The following is a 23,708-nucleotide window of genomic DNA, read 5'->3' as shown; positions in this document are numbered from 1 at the left end:
TGTCACGTCTTCCATTGAGGAAGCAGAGGATGATGACTCGTCCATCACCCGGGCTGAAGTCACAGAGGTGGTCAAGAAACTCCTCGGTGGCAAGGCACCGGGGGTGGATGAGATCCGCCCTGAGTACCTCAAGTCTCTGGATGTTGTGGGGCTGTCTTGGTTGACACGCCTGTGCAACATCGCGTGGCGGTTGGGGACAGTGCCTCTGGGATGGCAGACCGGGGTGGTGGTCCCTCTTTTTAAGAAGGGGGACCGGAGGGTGTGTTCCAACTATAGGGGGATCACACTTCTCAGCCTCCCCGGGAAAGTCTATGCCAGGGTTCTGGAGAGGAGAATACGGCCGATAGTAGAACCTCAGATTCAGGAGGAACAGTGTGTTTTCGTCCGGGCCATGGAACACTGGACCAGCTCTATACCCTCTACGGGGTGTTGGAGGGTTCATGGGAGTTTGCCCAACCAATCCACATGTGTTTTGTGGATTTGGAGAAGGCATTCGACTGTGTCCCTCGCGGCATCTTGTGGAGGGTGCTTCAGGAATATGGGGTCCTGGGTCCTTTGCTAAGGGCTGTCGGGTCCTTTGCTAAGGGCTGTCAGGTCCCTGTACAACCGAAGCAGGAGCTTGGTCCGCATTGCCGGCAGTAATTCAGACTTGTTCCCAGTGCATGTTGGACTCCGGCAGGGCTGCCCTTTGTCGCCGGTTCTGTTCGTAATTTTTATGGACAGAATTTTTAGGCGCAGCCAGGGGCCGGAGGGTGTCAGGTTTGGGGGCCACACAATTTCATCTCTGCTCTTTGCAGATGATGTTGTTGTGTTGGCCCCTTCTAACCAGGACCTTCAGCATGCACTGGGACGGTTTGCAGCCGAGTGTGAAGCGGTGGGGATGAGAATCAGCACCTCCAAATCCGAGGCCATGGTCCTCAGTCGGAAAAGGGTGGCTTGCCCACTTCAGGTTGGTGGAGAGTGCCTGCCTCAAGTGGAGGAGTTTAAGTATCTAGGGGTCTTGTTCACGAGTGAGGGAAGGATGGAACGGGAGATTGACAGACGGATCGGTGCAGCTTCTGCAGTAATGCAGTCGATGTATCGGTCTGTCGTGGTGAAGAAAGCTCTCGATTTACCAGTCAATCTACGTTCCTACTCTCACCTATGGTCATGAGCTTTGGGTCATGACCGAAAGGACAAGATCCCGGATATAGGCGGCCGAAATAAGCTTTCTCCGCAGGGTGGCTGGGCGATCCCTTAGAGATAGGGTGAGAAGCTCGGTCACCCGGGAGGAGCTCAGAGTAGAGCCGCTGCTCCTCCACATCGAGAGGGGTCAGCTGAGGTGGCTTGGGCATCTGTTTCGGATGCCTCCGGAACGCCTTCCTGGGAAGGTGTTCCGGTCCCGTCCCGCCGGGAGGAGACCCCGGGGAAGACCTAGGACACGCTGGAGGGACTATGTCTCCCAACTGGCCTGGGAACGCCTCGGTGTCCCCCCGGAAGAGCTAGAGGAAGTGTCTGGGGAGAGGGAAGTCTGGGCATCCCTGCTTAGACTGCTGCCCCCACGACCCGGCCCCGGATAAGCGGAAGAAGATGGATGGATGGATGTTGGATATCGCCCAATTACAATTCAGCAGATGATTTGTGGGCTTTAACACGTTTTGACAACTAATTTAAATGTTTATCAGTAGTCAACCATTCAATGGTGTAGTTAACTTAAATTACATTTGGTCTGACGTTTAACTTGTTAGCTAAATAACTTAGTTTGATGTTGAATGTAATAGATGAATTAGTGTCAATCTCTGGCTTCAAATGTTTGTAGTTTGCAATGTCATCTTCATTAGCCTAAGGCTAAGCCTAATGAAAAGGTAGTAGGTTTGCAAGAGCTGTATATCCATCTTAAAAGTTATTACCCACTAGGAGGGAGAAATCAGGAACTGAAAACCAACCACTGTGACCGGGTGGTGGCGTCATCTTGGTGACTATCTTTCTGCCTTGGGTCCCTCTCCCTGCTTGGTTCCTGTGCTGCTTAGGCTGAGCCAAGGTGAGGGTGGCAGGGTTTGGAGCTGTTCTCCTTCTGCCCTCTGTTGCCACATCTTCTGCCTCTCAAGCTCCTTCACTTTCTCCAAACGTATAGCCTCTTGTACCTCTTCTAGCTTCTCTCCTTCCCATAAACGGCGGCTGGGGAGATTCTTTATGCCTCCACGGATGAGGTCTTGATGGGGTTCAGCTGTTCAGGGGTGGGGCCAATTTGGAAGTTAAATCACTGAGCTCAGCCAAAGGCAGGGAGATAAAACCCCAATTTACACTGCTCAAAAAAATTAAGGGAACACTTAAATCACACCTTGGGTCTCGATTAATTAATTAAACATCAACATCTTTACTGTACATTGTGCAATTTGTGGATAACAGTGGAAACCACCAATCGATTGAGGGCTGGATTAAAACTCACACAGAAAATCTGAATAAATAATTGGAAACACAAGCTGTTCCAACTTGCGTGAATTTCATCATGGCAACTCATAATGTGACTCAGTAGTGTGAATGGCCCCCACGTGCCTGTATACATTCCCGACAACATCTGGGCATGCTCCTGATGAGACAGAGGATGGTGTCCTGGGGGTCTCCGCCCAGATCAGGATCAGGGCACCAGTGAGCTCCTGGAAAGTCTGTGGCACTACTTGGTGGTGTCGGGTTCACCGATACATAACGTCCTAGAGGTTCTCAATTGGATTCAGGTCTGGGGAACGTGAGGGCCAATCAATGGCATCAATGCCTTCGTCATCCAGGAACTGCCTACACACTCTGGCCACATGAGGCCGGGCATTGCCCTGCACCAGTAGGAACCCAGGGCCCACAGCACCAGCGTAAGGTCTGACGATGGGTCTGAGGATTTCATCCTGCAAACCTAACAGCAGTCAGGATACCGTTGGCTAGCTCATGGAGGTCTGTGCAACCCTCCAAGGATATGTCTCCCCAGACCATTACTAATCCACCGCCAAACCGGTCATGCTGGATAATGTTGCAGGCAGCATAATGTTCAGCACGGTGTCTCCAGACTCTTTCATGTTTGTCATGTGCTCAGTGTGAACCTGCTCTCATCTGTGAAGAGAACGGGGTGCCAATGGTGGACCTGCCAATTCTGGTGTTCTCTGGTAAATGCCAATCAAGCATCAACATTGCTGGGCTGTGAGGACAGGTCGTACTAGAGGATGTCGGGCCCTCTTGCCACCCTCATGGACTCTGTTTATGACATTTTGGTCAGAAACATGCACACCAGTAGCCCACTGGAGATCATTTTATAGGGCAGTGCTCCTCTTGTTCCTCCTCACACAAAGGAGCAGATAACGATTGACTGGTTGATGCCCAGCTCTCCTCGTGTAACGGCCCATCTCCTAGTATCTCCTCCATGCTCTTGAGATTGTTCTGGGAGACACAGTAAACCTTTGCAATGGCAAGTATGGATGTGTCATCTTGGAGGAGTTGAACTACCTGTCCAACCTGAATGGGCTGCAGGTGCCGCCTCATGCTACTCAGTGACAAGGACACTAGCTAAATGCAAAACTAGAGAAGAATCAGTCAGGAAAGATAAGGAGAGTGCAATTGTCAGTGGCGACCACCTGCAAAACCATTCAGTTTTTTGGGGGTTGTTTTGCTGTTGCCTCTCCAGTGCACCTGTTGTCACTTTCATTTGCACCAAAACAGGAGACATTGATTCACAATTGCTCACGTGTCTTAATTGGACAGATTAATATCCTGGACGTTTAATTGACTTGGTGTAATACTGTGATGATTACGTGTTCCTTTCATTTTTTCCCTTCATTCGTTTTTGCCAGACCACCTAAGCGGAGCTGGCCAAGAAGAAAAAATGTCTCTTACTGAGTGAGTGGGTTAGTGAGTGACTGACTGACTACTACCCATTGTTAAACAGCATAGTGGTTAGAGACACGGACTGACATGTAGGCAACCAGTGTTTGATCCTCATTACAGACAAAACAAAGTAGGCATTAGAAGTTGTTCAGAACATACGAAAATGTCACTGGCTAAAATCTTCAGTACGTACATTATAGTAAGACTAAAATAAAACTTTTTATGCTTATATTGTGATGGACGAACTGCACTGACAAGGAACCCCTTCCTCTCGATTTCGATGAACATAGCGCAGTTCACATAGTGTAGTGGAACCAGCCATGGGGTGATTGGAGTCTTTGCTGGCTACAAGCTTCAGTAGCTACATTATAGTAATTCTAAAGTAAAACTGTTTATGGTTATATTACAATAGACGAACTGCACCGACAACAAAGATATTCCTCTTAATTTCGATAAACATAGCGTAGTTCACATAGCGTAGTGGAACCAGCCATGAAATGATTGGAGTCACTGTTTTCATTACTTTATAGCTACTAGCTAGCCATCTACAGTAATCTCTTTCTGATTTAACACACTGAATGTAGTGTATCAACCCTGTTATACCTGTTGTTGGTTTGGATGTTAGCTAATGTAGGGAATTCGTTTCGAGAACCGTGGAGTTTCCACTTTGGTTTAACAATGCAAACCAACACCAGAGCTCTACACAAGTATCACGTGCAACAACACTCACTGTTTGAATAGCATAGTGGTTAAAGACATAGTGGGCTGTCACATAAGTAATCTGTCTTGTATTACTCTAAATACAAGACAGATGAATAGTGCTAGAGGCCTGGAGATTATTACAGGTGGGTAGGTGAGTAGTCAGCACTCGAGACTGGCACATCCTTAAAGGTTACTGTAAAAGCAGGTTGCATCGTGCCAATTTGGCCAGAGTTGGGGAGTTCTGAAGGTAGTTAGAATTTAATCAGATTGAGAGAGAGTTACCATGGCCATAGTTTTAATAGGCCTGGCATTGTTAGAGTATACTGTTAGCTATATTACGAGCTAATCGGCTAATCAGTTGAACCAGGAGATTCTGGTGGGAAGAAGGCTCAACCTCATATGATCATTCAGTCGCAAATTTTGCGTTTGATTGCAGGGTCTCTTTTTTAGCAAGACACTGATAGAGATCTCTGCCACAGAAATTGGTCGTAACCATTTAGTGGAGTTGAAAAAGACACAAACTGTAAAAATTTATGAGCAAAAATTATTAGTTTTCTCTGGGCGGATTTAGGATATTAAATTTTTTGAAGGGGTGGGCCAAAGCAGGTAAAATATGATGCTGAAAGATGCTGCTAAATGTGGTGATGACAGCAAGTGGAACATGACTCATTCATTCGGCAGGAACAACTCATGACTCGTTCATTCGGCAAATGGAACGCATTACTCGTTCTTTCGGCAAATGGAAAGCATGACTCGTTCATTCTGCAAATGGAAAGCATGACTCGTTCATTCTGCAAATGGAATGTATGACTCCTTCATTTGGCAGGTGCACCGCAAGACTTGTTCATTCAGCAGGTGGAACACATGATTCGTTCATTCGACAGGTAGGACGCATGAATCATTCAATAGGCAGGTGGAACACATTACTTCTTCATTCGGCAGGTGGAACGCATGACTTCTTCATTCGGCAGGTGGAACGCATGATTCGTTCATTCGGCAGGTGGGAGGCATGAATCGTAGAATTGGCAGGTGGAACACATGACTTGTTCATTCGGCAGGTGGAACGCATGAATTGTTCAATTGGCAGGTGGAACACATGACTCGTTCATTCTACAGGTAGAACATATGACTTGTTCATTGGGCAGAACCACAATGATGGCATTTGAACATTGGCTATAATGGGGAGCATTTGAGGCAGCTACGTACAGTATGTAGCCCTCCAGAAATGCTGAGTTCATGGGTTGCAGCAAACAACCCCCACCCACCCTCCCAAGAGAGAAAAAACGGAAGATTACAATCGGTTTGAAACTGTGTAAGTTAAATACATGATCACTTGACGAAACATTATTTCTTAAGCCTAATAGCCTTTATCATTTAAATGTTAAATTTCAACCCAGAAAACATGAACTTCTTCTTGCTAACTTCAATTAAGACAGAAAATAAGTAAGTCACAATAGAGAGATGCATTATATTAGATTAGATTAGAATGGTATTGTCATTGAACAAGTACGAGTACAGTACACCGAAATGCAGTAAGCATCTAAACAGAAGTGCAAATAGAGGAGGGAAGAAGATTTATAAGTATTAAGTATAGTGTATGGTACAACTGGGATAATAGTTGTGCAGGTACAAATGGGAATTCTAAGATGTGCAATCGAGGCAAAATGAAGGAATAAGGTAGCATGTGCAACCAATGAGACGTTCAACTTAAAACCCTTCCTTGAAAATATCAGCTATTTCTCTCTACACTGTCACTTCAACTTTTTCAATGTCTTTCCTGTGTCTCCTGCCTTCACAAATTTTGGGGGTATCTTTCTGGTTTCTTCTGTATTGGGATTTAAGTTAAGTTCAGTCTCTGTATTTATATGAAGGAAAGTTTTTCACAAAATATCATTCAACCTTTGTAATTTACTGGCATACATTCAAAGACATAGGAGTAGGGGGAAATGGGGGAATGTCCCCCCAACATTAGAAGCAGATACAATGGTCCTCTCAAATAATAACAACAATTTGCAAAAACAAATAAAATGTCCCCCCAACACCCCCAAAATCAAACTCAATAGTCAAGGGATTATTATGTCCTTAATGTTAATTATTTTATAGGTTAGACTGAAAACTGCATAAAGTCAGCAGTCAATAATTTGATTGAGGCTCAATGTAAATTAATATAAAAATGTACATTAAAATGTAGCTTGTTAATTAGCACCACTGTCAACTCTAGCTAGGTTTCTGTGGCTTAGGTATTAGCCAGGGTCCAAATCATTTTGATATTTGGAAATAAAACGTCAACACCTTAGATAATATGTTTTCAATCTAGCCAGTTGGATTCGAAGTGTTCTAGCTGGTTCTTCAATTACTTCAGCAAACTTGCCAGCCAAGCTAGCTAGCTTAGACGATACAAAAAATATTACCATAATTTAGATGATATCTTGGGCCTGTGTCCGGTTTTGTTGAATATACACATTTGAAGAGCAAAGTAACGCTAAAGACATTTGAATTGTCCTTATTGTCCTTTCTTTAGCAGCATTTACATTTTTACTGCTTAAACAAGCAACAAGCCAGATAAATGCTTTTGCAATTTACTCAATGTTACACTAAATTATCTTGATTTTTGGATTGCATCCTTTGTTTCCAATATACCATGATGTATCTTTCCCACAGTCAAATAATGTCCATATATGGTGAAATAGGGTTGTGTCTAAATGCAAATACCCATGGTGCACTGAGGCTAAGAACAAGTGGAATTTAACAATGGAGATCTCTTACCAGTGTGTGTAAAAAATAAATAATAGAATTGTTAAATCATACATGCATACCACCATTCCAAAGTACACATTTAGAGCAGTTCTAAGCAACATAGATAAATTAGGTCCCTGATCTTTGAAAGGATTAAAACTATTTTAAACTGCAGCAAACTTGTACTTCTTAACGTTCATTATTTTGCAGGTTAGAATCCTTTTGGGTTACCTATACACAGACTGAGAGGAAGAAACATGATTGGCCAATGTAGTATTCCCTATGCAACTATTAGCCTTATTACACATTTATTTCAGCTGTTGTGTTTCTTAATTCACTCCAGATAATATCCAGCTAGACTAGTCAGCCCAAATTGGATCCCATTCTCCCATTCTCACCAACAAATGTGCTATAAATATATTTTACTTTTCTACTCCATCCAGAATGAATGGGTGCAGAGGGCTGGACTGTCTTCTGGTACTTTGGTTAGCTATAGTTGATCAGGTTGAAAAAACGTTTTTGTTTCTTTCAGGTATGACTCATATGGTTAAGCAAACTTATGGCTACATTTTGTTAGGATGCATGGGAAAAATACATTCAGCTTTATTTGAGAAAATTGACCTCTGATGCCTGGGCTAAACCAGTTAATGTGTTCTGTTTGATTGTTTTGGGTTTTAAGCAGTGTTTTTTTATAATATACAGCTCCAGAAAAAATGTAAGAGATCACTGTACCTTTTTCTTTCCTTTCTAAAAAAGTTGAAAAGGAAGGTTTTGAGTGAGGAACAGAAGGGTTCACATTAAGAGACCACTGCAAATTGAACCTTCTGAAAAAGGTGCAGTGGTCTATTATTTGTTTCTGGAGCTGTAGCATGGTTGTAAATGTAAAAGTGAAGGAAATTGCCAGCACAAGCTATATACTTCAGTGGTCAGACTCACCCCAAATTTTTTTTGAAATGTCTCAACATAACATTTTAAAGACTAAAAGGTTTTCAGGGGGTCATTTCGAGAAATTAGATATCTTCTTTTATTCAAACATCACTTGTTGTGCATTTGTAGCAAACAGATGAGTTCCTCAGCTGTGCTATGCTCAGTGCTATTCCTCTCACTTATGCAATATGCATGTAATCTCTTGCTTGTCTACACAGGCTTCATGGCTACACATACAAAAATATGGATTAAACGGCGAAGCACTGGGAAGTGGCGTCAACACTGTATTAGCCATAAAAATCTGCCGTTGTAGAATTCTGGGGATGTACAGTATGTGGCAATACAAACATACTCTACATCCCCAGAATTCTACAAAGCCCCAGAATTTAGAAATGAGTTCCAAGGCAAGGACAAAGCAGGAAGTAATCACAGTTTAGTGATACATCTTCATAATGGTAATAGTGGAAACAGCTAATTGTTTTTGTATTGACATGCCTTTACTGGCTTCTAAGACATGAAACAGTTGTGTTGTTTATTGTGGGGTCGTTTTAAAGAACAAGACAGCCAAATAAATCTCAGAAATTGAACTTTGACCAAAAATGTCTGGATGATGCTTTGACACTAAAAGTTAGTGGAAAACTAGGTCTAACATGTTTAAAACTAAATATCCCTTTAAGAGTTTTAATTTGTATCTGTCACAGTTGCTAAATTAATATTTTATATTCATTTTCTCCCCCTGGACCGTCTAGCTCACAACCAAACCTTTTTTACAAGAATGTATGGAAGAAGTGTGCAACAGCATGCTGGACTCTGTATGCAAGTATCTATGGCGCCCAGCATGCAAGTCCATTCTGCAAGTATCTATGGGGGCCAGCAGGCAAGTCCATTCTGCAAGTATCTATGGGGCCCAGCATGCAAGTTCATTCTGCAAGTATTTATGGGGCTCAGCATACAAGTCCATTCTGCAAGTATCTATGGTGTCCAGCATGCAAGACTGGTCTGCAAGTATCTATGGGGCCTAGCATGCAAGTCTGGTCTGCAAGTATCTATGGGGCCTGACATGCAACTCTGGTCTGCAAGTATCTATGGGGCCCATCATGCAAGTCCATTCTGCAAGTATCTATGGGGCCTGACATGCAAGTCTGGTCTGCAAGTATCTATGGGGCCCAGCATGCAAGTCCATTCTGCAAGTATCTATGGAGCCTGACATGCAAGTCTAGTCTGCAAGTATATATGGGGCCCATCATGCATGTCCGGTCTGAAAGTATCTAGGTAGCAAATCATGCAGGGCCACATCTACATATCTGGAAGACGCAGCATTCAGGGTCCTGTCTGCATTTTTCTAGGTGGCCTAAGCAAATCTTCACTTTGAGTCATGGTTATGGCACGGCTGCACTTGCACGTTATCCAGGCCTGCTAGCAAGAACAAACATGTGAAAGCACTGTGCTTGCTTTAAGGTGAGATTTGTCCAACAGTATTTCATATTGTTACATTTGTCTATGCTCAGAATGTGAATAGAGACCCCCAGTGTCTTACAGAAGAGCCGTCTGTTAGGAATCACCACAGAATGCTCTGCACTGAATTTTATGTTAAACAACATCACAATAACAGGGTAGTCTAAACTGGCTACAGTGTGATTTAAACCAATACTTGAGTAATTCGGATGTCAGTGGGTTAATGTTTGGTACTGTAGCATCTGTCACTTATTTCACAGGATCTTGATTTGGCTAACCATTTATTCCACTGATTTGTTTCTGTTCATTTAGATCAAGAAAGTGTCTAAAAGGAGGACAACAGCCCTATGACATAATAAACCAAAAATAACCCATGTGCATAGGAGAAAATGGCCAATCATTTTGGTTATTATCCAACATGGGCCATATTAGTGTAATTTTTATTCATAATCCATGAACTGCTGACAGTAGCAGCTACTTATGTCATTAGAGAAAAGCAATTTTTAACATACATTTTCCATTCATTTTGCCTAACTCTGATAATTCCACTATTGTACCAGATGTACTCAATGAATCCAGATTTTTAATTTAGCTATAATTGACCTTTAAGCGCTTTGGTAATTTATGCATTTGTCTGCCACAGCTTTCCCAATGGCCCAAGGGTGTATTCTAAAAGTGTTTGATGTTTTACAGTATTGAAAAGGAAGGACACCCTGGGCCTAGGGGAAGTAAAACACTTGTACTGTTTAACATGAGGAACAAATTCTCTCACACACACACACACACAAACACACACTCTCATCTAGTTAAGTTCATGGCATAGTGCCTTCACATACAGTATACTCTTGCATCAGTATTTCATTGGCTGAGCAGAGTCATATAGTTCCTACAGCTCAGTGAGTAATGAAATGCTGTCAGTGAAGTTGGGGAGAGAAGTGGATGACAGTCTTTATATCACCCAGACAGGCCTATGGACTGTGTTTAGTCCTGCCAGACAGTATTGTACAGAAGAGCTTAGTCCATCCTTCCTTCAACAGTCAGGCTACCAGATCCACCATTTGTTTGACACAGGCTTTAAGCTGCTATATCCCTCATCCGGCTCAGTTGATACTCCCTGAACAAACATTTCTGCCATGAATGATGGCTAGTTTGTGAACTGTGAAGGTGTTAGGGATGTGGGATACAGAGATCAAATCAAAATTTCAGTTCAATTTTTAACCCAACCAATCAGGGGAGTGGGGGGAGGTGGGCTACCACATTTGGCACACAGGGAGCAATTATGGTTCACTGTCTGACTCAGGGTCAGAACGTCAGCTAATCATCCTTTCCTCGCATCCTCTAGGATTTAATCTAGCAACCTTGTGGTCACAGGTTGTTGGAAGGCAAGATTAGAGAACAACTGATTATGATAGTGCAGTGGTATTCAAATCTGGACAGTATGTACTGTATAATGGACTGTGAATGTTGTCACTTTTGCACATTTATGTCATAATCCATAAGTGAAATGTATTTAATGGGAATTTCCAGTCACTGATGTATACAACATACAGGCACGTACAACCTGTGCAGAGCACATGCCCCTTTGCCAACTAGTGCCCTTTCTAGTTGACATGTGCCCGTCCGCCCTGGCCGTGTACATTACGCACACTGACAGGCATGCATCGTCCGTCTTTTTTAGACGTGTCACTCACTCCGATGGGCATGCGTCTGTCTTTTTTCGTGCGCCACTCACTCCAACACATCGTTCGTCCGTGTGAGCCAACAACTCTGCCCACCTTTTCAGATTCAGCACGTGCCCCTCGGAAGGTCTGTGCATGGTACTGACAACATACACTCACCTAAAGGATTAATAGGAACACTATACTAATACTGTGTTTGACCCCCTTTCGCCTTCAGAACTGCCTTAATTCTACATGGCATTGATTCAACAAGGTGCCGAAAGCATCCATTAGAAAAGTTGGCCCATATTGATAGGATAACATCTTGCAGTTGATGGAGATTTGTGGGATGCTCATCCAGGGCACGAAGCTCCCGTTCCACCACATCCCAAAGATGCTCTATTGGGTTGAGATCTGGTGACTGTGGGGGCCATTTCAGTACAGTGAACCCATTATCATGTTCAAGAAACCAATTTGAAATGATTCGAGCTTTGTGACATGGTGCATTATCCTGCTGGAAGTAGCCATCAGAGGATGGGTACATGGTGGTCATAAAGGGATGGACATGGTCAAAAACAATGCTCAGGTAGGCTGTGGCATTTAAACAATGCCCAATTGGCACTAAGGAGCCTAAAGTGTGCCAAGAAAACATCCCCCACACCATTACACCACCACCACCAGCCTGCACAGTGGTAACAAGGCATGATGGATCCATGTTCTCATTCTGTTTACGCCAAATTCTGACTCTACCATCTGAATGTCTCAACAGAAATCGAGACTCATCAGACCAGGCAACATTCTTCCAGTCTTCAACTGTCCAATTTTGGTGAGCTCGTGCAAATTGTAGCCTCTTTTTCCTATTTGTAGTGGAGATGAGTGGTACCCGGTGGGGTCTTCTGCTGTTGTAGCCCATCCGCCTCAAGGTTGTGCGAGTTGTGGCTTCACAAATGCTTTGCTGCATACCTCGGTTGTAACAAGTGGTTATTTCAGTCAAAGTTGCTCTTCTATCAGCTTGAATCAGTCGGCCCATTCTCCTCTGACCTCTGGCATCAACAAGGCATTTTCGCCCACAGGACTGCCGCATACTGGATGTTTTTCCCTTTTCACACCATTCTTTGTAAACCCTAGAAATGGTTGTGCGTGAAAATCCCAGTAACTGAGCAGTTTGTGAAATACTCAGACCGGCCCGTCTGGCACCAACAACCATGCCACGCTCAAAATTGCTTAAATCACCTTTCTTTCCCATTCTGACATTCAGTTTGGAGTTCAGGAGATTGTCTTGACCAGGACCACACCCCTAAATGCATTGAAGCACCTGCCATGTGATTGGTTGATTAGATAATTGCATTAATGAGAAATTGAACAGGTGTTCCTAATAATCCTTTAGGTGAGTGTATATCACATGTATTTTGTAAAAACAAATTTAAAACACAAAAGTCTTGATTGTATAAGTATTCACGTTCTTTGCACTCTCACACAAGTCAGCTGTGTCAAAGTCAATTACCTCTAAAAGTCCCGTAAGTCATTGAATAGTGTGCCTGGGTGAATTAAAGCGTCACTTGATTTTTTTTGGAAAGCTACTGAGGTTGTCAGACTGCATATCCAAACAATCACTCTATGAGTCTACAAGGGGGCTTTAAAAGAGGTCTGGGTGAAACTTCTGTAAAAGCACCAGTCCCATTAATTGAAAAAATATGAAACAACCAGGTATTTGCCAGTTACCAAGTCTACCAAGCAATCTACCAAGCAGGTCGGTGCTGGTGATGGTCAGACAAGCCACCAAGAGGCCAACAGTAAGGAACTGAGATGTTCTTGGTTCAGGATGAGAAGCTGTGCATATCTCAACTAATACACGTGTGCTCCACGTATGTGGAAGAGTTGTTGCTGAACATTTGTCACACGAAATCCGATAAGACCAAAATAAAATGTTTTATCAAAATGTTGTGTGGCATGAAGACAACTTCTTACAAGAGTAAGGCATTGCAGTGGCAGCATCATGTTATGGGGATTCTGGTAAACTTCTCAGCATTGACAGCAAGATGGATGGAGATACAGGAAATTCTAAGAGTGAAAACTTTTATCCATGGAACTTGATCTGGAACGAAGTTTAACTTTTCAGCAAGACAATGATTGTAAATACACAGCCAAGGCTATATTGGAGTGGTTATAAATTAAGAGTGTCAAAATGGCCCAGGCAAAGCCAGCAACTCAATCCAATTGAGAATCTTGGCCACAAATTGATACTATTGGATTGGTGTCAATCCAAATTGAAAGACCTTGAGCAATTTTGCTTAGAAGAATTGCATAATTCAAAGTCTGTCAACTGTAATTATTGCCAAAGGTGACTTCATCAAGTATTGATTCAGAAGGTAGATACTGCAACAATCCAACACATTTCGGTGTATATCTAATTACACTTTGTTTCACATTAAATCAATATTTTGCACCTTTAAAGCTTTTTGTGTACACAGTATTAATAAAATGAGAAAATCCATTTTCATTCAAGATTGTAGGATGAATACTTCTGCAATCAATTGTATGTATAGCTGCAATGTACATGTTCTATATACAGTCCTATATACAAGGTATAAGTTTGCATACCTTGGCAGAAATTGTGACATTTTGGCAGTGATTATGAAAATATGATATACATATTTATCATCAGATGATTATTTGGCTCCTTTTTAAATCATAATGATTACAGAAATCACCCAGATGGCCCTGATCACAAGTTTACATACTGTTGAATGTTTGGCGTTACAGACACACAAGGTGAAACACATAGGTGAAAATGGCAATTAAAGGTGAATTTCCCACACCTGTGTTTTTTCAAATTGCAATTAATATCTGTGTATAAATAGTCATTGGGTTTGTTAGCTCTCATGTGGATGCAATAAACAGGCTCGATACTCAGCCATGAGGAGCAGAAAATAACTACCAAAAGAACTGTGTAACAATGTAATGGAACTTTATAAAGATGGAAAAGGATATCAAAAGATATCAAAAGCCTTGCAAATGCCAGTCAGTACTGTTCAATCGCTTAGTAAGAAGTGGAAAATTCTGGGATCTCTTGATACTAAGCCAAGATTTCAGTCAAAACTGCCAGAAGAATTGTTCGGGATACAAAGAAATACCCACAGGTAACCTCAGGAGAAATACAGGATGCTCTGGAAAAAGACAGTGTGGTTGTTTCAACGAGCACAATAAAACGATACTTGAACAAAAATCAGCTGCATGTTCAAGTTGTCAGAAAGAAGCCTTTACTGCGCCAATGCAACAAAAAAGCCCAGTTACAATATGCCCGACAACACCTTGACACGACTCACAGCTTCTGGCACTCTAATTTGGAGTGACAAGACCAAAATAGAGCTTTATGGTCACAACTATAAGTGCTATTTTTGGAGAGGGGTCAACAAGGCCTATAGTGAACAGAATATCATCCCCACTGTGAAGCATGGTGGTGGCTCACTGATGTTTTGGGGTGTGTGAGCTCTAAAGGCATGGGGAATATTGTGACAATTGATGGCAAGATGAATGTTGCATGTTATCAGAAAATACTGGCAATACAATTTGCATTCTTCTGCACAAAACCTGCACATGGGACGCTCTTGGACTTTCCAACATGACAATGACCCTAAGCACAAGGTCAAGTTGACCCTCCAATGGTTACAGCAGATAAAGTTGAAGTTTCTGGAGTGCCCATCACAGTCTCCTGACCTTAATATCATCGAGCCACTCTGGGAAGATTTCAAACATGCGATTCATGTAAGACAACCAAAGACTTTGCATGACCTGGAGGCATTTTGCCAAGATTAATGAGCAGCTATACCACCTGCAAGAGTTCGGGGCCTCATTGACAACTATTACAAAAGACTGCACGCTGTCATTGATGCTAAAGGGGGCAAGACACAGTATTAAGAACTAAGTGTATGCAGGCTTTTAAACAGGGATCAGTTCTTTTCTTTCTTTGTTGCCATGTTTTGTTTTATGATTGTGCCATTCTGTTATGACCTCCAGCTGAATGTGAATCCCATAAGAAATGAAAGACATGTGGTTTGTCTGCTCACACATATTTTCTTTACAAATGGTACATATACTACCAATTCTCCACGGGTATGCAAACTTTTGAGCACAACTGTATGTACATGTTTTTATGCATATGAATATGAATATGTTGAATATGATTCATGTTCAATTCCTCAATTCAATTTTTGGGCCCGTACATGTGAAAAGATGGAAACAGGAGAGATTGGAAATGGAACAAAATGTTATGGGGAAAATTACCAATTTTCCTTCCAAAATTAAAATTATAAGAAGACTGGTTATTTGTTTTTCTAAATAACCAGTAACCACAAAACCTGAACACCGGAACTGCTGAAGGTCACTGTTCCCACAATCTCATTCCCTCCTGACAGATTGGATGGTACCGGTTTTGTTTACATACTAGATCTGTCCGAGAGAGATTAGGTTTTCAGTGCTTCAGATGAGCACCTCTTCTCATGTCAGCTTTCACATGAAGAAGAGGCTCTTTCTCTTTGTAACTCTCTTTCCCTCTCTCCATTTCGCTATCTTTCTTTCTCTCATGCACACCCACACAGAGCCTGTTAGGTCCACATGAGGATGGAAGGAGGAGGGAGAAAGGGAGGTGAAGCATGACACGTGAAAAGAGAAAAACATTTCTTTTGGCACGGCATTAACAGCACTCTATCACTCTTTTTCTCTCCCTTTCTCACTTACTCCATTTACAGTGTGTCCATCTATTCTCCCTTCACTATCTCTCTGTCTTTATCTCTCTGTATGTCTCTCTCTCTCTCTCTCTCTCTCTCTCTCTTTGTGTGTCTCTGTTTCTCTCTTTACAATAATGACATATTTTGTTGTTTTGTTCACAGCTGAATACCAATTTACTTACTTTAAAATTGAGATTACTAAATGTTTTCTACAGTGAGTTTGAAAGTATTCAACCCGCTTGATATTTGTTTGAATTGTTTTCTTAAGACACAGCAAAGATAAACGTCATGGTGATTATAGACTGAACCTCCTTGAATTTGTCATTTTAACTCATATTAGCTACCTATGTGCTCATCTTAGTTATCATTGCACTAATGATACTGTGTTGATTGGCTGCGACTGATAGACAATCCAAATAAACAAAGAAACAGGCTCACATTTTTTACTTTCTGTATAAAACGACTTTATACTGAAGGCAGAAGTAAATGAGATTGGCTGACTCATTGGAGAAGGCAAAACTTGCATTTTAAACGAGCTGAATACTCTGAAAGGACTCTTCACCAGGGTTAGTGCTTGTACTTTAACTGTTTCCGTTTTAAACTTAGATTCACTTCATTAAGTCCTGCCCTTCCCACTGAGTCAATCAATCAGACTAAATGCAACCTTCTGGCCAGGTCTGCCTCCAAGACAAGTAAAACACCCCAACTCCGATTTTTCCACTTGAAAGCAGAACCGCACTCGGGCCATTGCCTCCCTTCCTCCTTCCCTCCGAATCCCCCTGCCCTCCCGGTGGGTTGCCGGGGCAGATCAGAGGAGCGTGTTGGTGACTAACCACTCGGTGAGAGTGGGTTACGTCAAAAACACACACTGTCTCTCCGGGCCTCCCGTGAGGCCTCCTCTCACACTCTCTCCACTCAGCCTCCTTACACCGGTGACGTAACTAGAGCACCAGCCGCATGTCCACCTCAGGCCAGGCCAGGGGCTAGGTGCCACCATCACACAGCTGCTTTCCCTAGCCCCCCTTGGGAAACCACAGTCAGCAGCATCCATCTTAGAGAGAGATAAACATCGCATGAAACCTGACTGACTCACTGGCTCCAGCCTCAAAGCACAAATAGGGAGACATGCTTATTCCCTGTGCTTTCATGGCTTGAGTTATCTCCTGTGGCTTTGTGTGTGTGTGTTTTGTAATAAAGTCAGAGGAGCTGTTTTCACAAGCTGTTCGGTTCCAAGGAATGGATGTTCCACATGGTGTCAGTGTCGTGGTGAGGGAATGTTGTTTGGTGGACAGATCCTGTTGGAGCTTGATTTGTGTCATGTGGGGGGACTGATTCTCTCAGGAGTGAATTAGCTACAGTAAACCCATGAGGTTGTTCTCCTTACAGAAAGAAATACACTTAGGTCCTCTCACTCCCTTAACCATATACCTACAATCCATTCCCATTTCCCATTTTTTGTTATTTGTAGAATCCTCCATGGAAATGGTTCTAGTTTGAAACCAAAGGGGTTCGACCAGAAACGAAGAACCCAAAAAGGTAGAACCCCTTTGAAACCAAAGGGGTTCTACCTTTCGATAGTTGAAGTACACAAAAGCTTTTTTTTCTCTGAGTGTGTGAAAATTCTTAGCAGAAGGGTTAGGCAGCTTTATTCCTGTAGAGAAGTAGGTTCGGCAGAATCATGATTTAGCAAAACCTGCAGGAAAATTGAATAGAATTTAGTCACTCGCTGAACTGATCAACCATGCTAATTAATCATTTCAGAGAATGACTAAAATGAATACAATCCAATATATATGAACATTATGGAGCATTCTAGATACCACACTTATTCTTGTTAGTATGTACAGCACATTAAGTCTCTTTAATGTTGCTAAATACCCCATTTGCTGCCTAAATGAATTGCTTTTCAACAACAACAAAAAATCTGGTGTCATCAGGTTGCAATATGCAGCGGACACCTTGTCCTGTTAATTATTAATGTTTTATAACGCTTATGTCCAGCTGTTCTTTCCTCTGTACTGGTCTATGCTTATCCTTATTTGTGTTCTCCAGTACGATCAACAACGTCTTATGGGCTCAGCCATGTTTGATAAATGGTCATGTAACTTAGATTTGTTGTTTTCGTTTTTCTGTGTTCGGGATATACATCCATTCCGAAAACTCTAATGACATGAACATATTGTGCGTCTGACAGTTTTATTAAAGCCTGAGCCAGTGCATGTGTGCGTTTGTGTGTGTGTCTCTGTACAATATTTATGCATAATTGCTTATAACAAATTGCTTAAAATGCTATAATGTATCTGCTGTAGCCTGGTCGCATGCCGTTGGGGAATCTACACCATCAGCCTGTAGTCTAGAATACTAATGACTCTCTCTCTCATTCCTTCTTCCTCTCTATCCCCTCTCTTCTCTTTTTCCCCCTCTCTCCTCCTCTTCTCTCTTTCTCTCTTTTCCCCCTCTCTGCTTTCCTCAGTCTCTCTACTCTCTGGTGAAAGAAGTCCCGTTGCCCTGCTGAGTCTCTCAGTGAGGAGCATGTGGTGAGGGCTATGTCGCTGGAGATGGAGAAGAGTGTCACCAAGTTGATGTACGACTTCCAGCGGAACTCCACCTCAGACGACGACTCAGGCTGCGCCCTGGAGGAATACGCCTGGGTGCCCCCTGGTCTCAGCCCTGAGCAGGTGCGCCAAACATCCCTCTGTTATTGCTCTCTCCACCCCTCTGTCAATTATTTGGGGGAAATTATACTTAGATACTTAAATAGTCTTTTCTTTAGGATGCATTGTGAAGTATAAAATATTGGGAAATAAAATATGTTGAATGTATTTGTATAATGTTTCTATATATTTGGAAAACAGACATTTCGGCAAATACTCTTTAGCTAATAAAAAGTTTCTGTATAGAACAGGTATACATCCCTGATGTGCTAACTTCCCGTTAGTTCACTTTAACTGGGGTTAGATTAGTGTTTCGTTTCACAGAACACATTCATCTAATCACACCTGCCACATATAATAGGTCCCATTGGCTCGTGTCCTGCCACAGCTTGCTAAAACCTGGGAAAATCAAGTTCAAATGTATTAGCCACAGAGATCCAATTTCATTTGGCTGTGTGTGTCATTCTCCTAATTATCCAAGAGGGGTATATTTATTGATTGGTAAACGAGCAGCAGAAGTGATGGTTAATTACTTTACAATCCCCCCGGTCAAGATTGTCTGGTTCAAACCCAACAAGAATAGCAAATGAGCTGTCAAACATTTCATGGAAGAGCAAATGTGCAGTAGTTACTCAAGTGTCGATGTTAAGATAAAATGCGTGAGCAAGAGGTCAGAGCCCAACATAAGGCCAACAGTGACTGTACCATGACCAAACTGTGGAGATGAACTAGAAGACAATCTGTGGATGTGCTTTGTCTGAAGGACATTCACTTATGAAAGTAACAGACTTAATCAATTATTTAATTGTATGGAGTTGGATGTTGCCCCCCATAAACCTCAGAGAGATAAGCAAAGACTTTAAACATCTTTCTACTGTAAGCCATAAACAACACACTGTACAAGATGATGAGGAAGGTCATTTTGTAGTTCTTCTCATGTCAATCACGCTTAAGTAAAAATTCCTGTCTGTCTCCAAGTGGTAGCTGTGTTGCGATGCTGCCTCTATTTTTCCCTTTCTTCCCTCACTCTGCCTCCCTTGGCTCTGTTAATAGATGACAGACAGGCTGATGATAGTTATTTTCTCCAGTCGGCCATCTCAAAAGGATGCTTAGGGAGGATGTGGCCTTTCTTTGAACTGACAAGAGATGAAGGCAATCAAGCCCCTCAATGACTGTGGCCCACAACTTGGTTTAGCCTCTACTGTTTTGATGGCTGTTTTCTTCATTTGTTTATTTATTTAACCTTCTCATCACAGGGGGCTGTCTTGACCAACATCTCTATAATAGATGAGCCTTGAATTTTAGAATGACAAAAATGAAAATGCATATCAAAATATCAAATATTCCAAAAAACAAACACATTAATTAGTAAAAAGGTCATCAATCAGATTTCTGAGCCTGCCCAAACATCCAATTGAAGAAACATTTTAAGATTGAACTATGAATAGGGTGCATTGAAATGAAAAGCAAAACTTTTTCCAGGTCAATAATGATGTTGGGAACAGTGGGAGTTGTAATTATGGGAGTTTCACAGGGCTTTGACTTCGGGCCATTGTTGTTTACAATCTATACATGAGGACCATCCATGTCACGAGTGCGATCAATTTAGTCAGGTGGACTCACTATTGTAAGCAATTCTAGGTAAAAGCATGTGCTAAATTCCTCTGGTTCAAAATATGAGTTAATAATTCCATCTAAAATGTATCAAGGATCAGCCCTAGTGTACTGGGTTCTTCAAACCAAGGATTCTCTCAAATAAAAAGCCAACTAAGCTAGAATTATGATATACTCATTTGTGGACGTTATGATGCTAGCCACCCTATTTAAAAAAAAAAACTATTTAGCAACCAATCCTGTATGAATCATTTTGGGCTTTTTTTTTTAGGATTATTTTGTAGGAACCAATCCTATGAGATTTACCCATACTTACTTCTTTTTGCAGGATTTTCCTAGGAAATAAGAATCCTATAGGATGGTTCGTGAAAGAAATTCCTAAAAACAATTGCCTAGACAGAGCTTCCTTAGGCAAGGAATATGATGATCATCATCACCATATGCCAATTCATCTCATTCAGTGGGACACCCAATGAGCTATATCAATACACCAACTCAAAGCAACTACTCTCTTGTTATATTATATAATTAGTATCATTTTTATTCTCTACAGTATTTTTTGAAGAACACACCACGTGCCCAAGTGTTTGGCCTGCACACATGGCACCGTGATGGCCTGATTCTTTTAATTGAAAAAGCTGAGCGTGAGCTGTCTCAAACATCAACATACTATGAATAGGAGAGTCTAGAGGCCCTAATACTTATCAGGCTTTCTCGTTTCTGCCTGTGACGCCCTAACATCTAACTCCGTCACACAGACCCAACTTCCTTGCTCTACAGTTTGCTCTAGTGTATGACCCATCAGGTTACGTTGACGCAGTTTGGCGTTGCTCCAAGTAGCTCCCCTCACTAGACAGGCTGCTGAGATGTGCAGCAGAGAACTTTCTGGATCCCTCTCCTCTCTTCCCCAAGTAATAAAACTTGATGGAACCTACTATGACGCTGAGCCCCCAAACCATCCCTTTACATCCACAGGGAGATACAGCTGTCCTTGTATGACCTTAAATCACCTAAAGGATTATTAGGAACACCTGTTCAATTTCTCATTAATGCAATTATCTAATCAACCAATCACATGACAGGTGCTTCAATGCATTTAGGGGTGTGGTCCTGGTCAAGACAATCTCCTCAACTCCAAACTGAATGTCAAAATGGGAAAGAAAGGTGATTTAAGCAATTTTGAGCGTGGCATGGTTGTTGGTGCCAGACGGGCTGGTCTGAGTATTTCACAATCTGCTCAGTTACTGGGATTTTCACGCACAACCATTTCTAGGGTTTACAAAGAATGGTGTGAAAAGGGAAAAACATCCAGTATGCGGCAGTCCTGTGGGCGAAAATGCCTTATTGATGCCAGAGGTCAGAGGAGAATGGGCCGACTGATTCAAGCTGATAGAAGAGCAACTTTGACTGAAATAACCACTCGTTACAACCGAGGTATGCAGCAAAGCATTTGTGAAGCCACAACCCGCACAACCTTGAGGCGGATGGGCTACAACAGCAGAAGACCCCACCGGGTACCACTCATCTCCACTACAAATAGGAAAAAGAGGCTACAATTTGCATGAGCTCACCAAAATTGAACAGTCGAAGACTGGAAGAATGTTGCCTGGTCTGATGAGTCTCGATTTCTGTTGAGACATTCAGATGGTAGAGTCAGAATTTGGCGTAAACAGAATGAGAACATGGATCCATCATGCCTTGTTACCACTGTGCAGGCTGGTGGTGGTGGTGTAATGGTGTGTGGGATGTTTTCTTGGCACACTTTAGGCCCCTTAGTGCCAATTGGGAATGGTTTAAATGCCACGGTCTACCTGAGCATTGTTTCTGACCATGTCCATCCCTTTATGACCACCATGTACCCATCCTCTGATGGCTACTTCCAGCAGGATAATGCACCATGTCACAAAGCTTGAATCATTTCAAATTGGTTTCTTGAACATGACAATGAGTTCACTGTACTGAAATGGCCCCCACAGTCACCAGATCTCCACCCAATAGAGCATCTTTGGGATGTGGTGGAACGGGAGCTTCGTGCCCTGGATGTGCATCCCACAAATCTCCATCAACTACAAGATGCTATCCTATCAATATAGGCCAACATTTCTAAAGAATGCTTTCAGCACCTTGTTGAATCAATGCCACGTAGAATTAAGGCAGTTCTGAAGGCGAAAGGGGGTCAAACACAGTATTAGTATGGTGTTCCTAATAATCCTTTAGGTGAGTGTATATCATGCTGGCAGGCAATACCACTACATAGTTCACTGGCATTAGTGTATGCTGGGTTTTCAGCTAATCCCTATTGGGCAGGCTTGGTTGGTAATTATACATATTACCATATAGTGTCATTGATTTCTCGACTGATAAGTGAACGTCAGCATTATTTTGTAATCCTGGTTCTCTAAAGGAGAGAACAAGATGTCCCAATCTTTCATCTTTTGCTGTCTATAAATTTTGGCAAGAGGGCTGTGCTCGTACTTATATAGCATCGGAGGCGGAGCCAATTGGTGTTAGCTCTCCCAGCCAATCCTTGGTATAATGCCATAGAAGTTGGTGCATCCAGAAAGGCATGGTGGCTTTCTCGTTCTCTCCTTCAGAGAAGTTGGGTTACCAAGTAAATGTAACCCTTTCCAAAATGTTTAAGGATCCCAAGCACATTCAGAGAAACCTTGATTTAGTGTTCTAAATGGAGACAGTACATCTGTTTCTCAGTAGACAGAAAGATTGCCGGTCCACTAGAGATTCAGTATTGCTTGCTTTGGCCAAGACCTTGTTTTTCATCTGAAGGAGCTCAGAAGATCAATCGTTGAATATTATTTGTGTAAATGAACACTGGTAATCTACCAAAGTAATAAAAATCGAGGAGACCTTATCAAGCCCAGCCATGGTCAGAATTTCTGGAGACTGTGAGTAAATCAGAGTAAAAATATAAAAATGTGGGTAATTGATAAGCATCAAATAATTCAGTAGAGTTTTCAAGGTTTTCACGTTTAGCCATGTGATATTTGAGATAATTAAGTCACGACTTAAATCAATTTATACACACATTATATTCACACTAATCTGAGGCCAATCTATATTCAAATAAATATCCTGCTAAAACATACTTTTATTGAAGCTATGCAATCAGGTTGTTGTTTTTGTAAAACCATAATATACAGTATCTGCAGAAAAAGTGTATTTATGATGTTTAACACAATTATTAACCCACTAGTGCTGTGATTGGCTATTATATCCACGTGATTTCTCTCATATGACATTTACATTTTAGTCATTTAGCAGACGCTTATCCAGAGCGACCTACAGTAAGTGCATTCCTCTTAAGGTGTCTTGGAAAACCAATCTGACAATCATAATAAGTACACTTCCCTTCATCGAAGCCATTAGTTGGT

At 42.1% G+C, this 23,708-nt stretch overlaps 1 protein-coding gene across 3 annotated transcripts in view; it reads left to right on the top strand.

The window, feature by feature from the left end:
* Positions 1 to 23,708, top strand: part of LOC105028997 (prickle-like protein 2) — a 56,997-nt gene that overhangs the window by 22,044 nt on the left and 11,245 nt on the right. For 2 of the 3 annotated variants that reach the window (XM_020051392.2, XM_010902100.3), the window contains one exon: positions 18,525 to 18,729. In XM_020051392.2, coding sequence (XP_019906951.2) covers positions 18,598 to 18,729 — 132 coding nt within the window. In that variant the 5' untranslated portion in view covers positions 18,525 to 18,597. Of the gene's footprint in view, positions 1 to 9,648; positions 9,670 to 18,524; positions 18,730 to 23,708 lie in introns of those variants that run through there. The other variant, XM_020051393.2, reaches the window with a different exon arrangement.

The sequence above is a fragment of the Esox lucius genome, chromosome 12 (assembly GCF_011004845.1).
Source record: "Esox lucius isolate fEsoLuc1 chromosome 12, fEsoLuc1.pri, whole genome shotgun sequence".
NCBI classification, from domain to species: Eukaryota; Metazoa; Chordata; class Actinopteri; order Esociformes; family Esocidae; genus Esox; species Esox lucius.
This window is presented reverse-complemented; position numbering and strand designations above follow the sequence as displayed.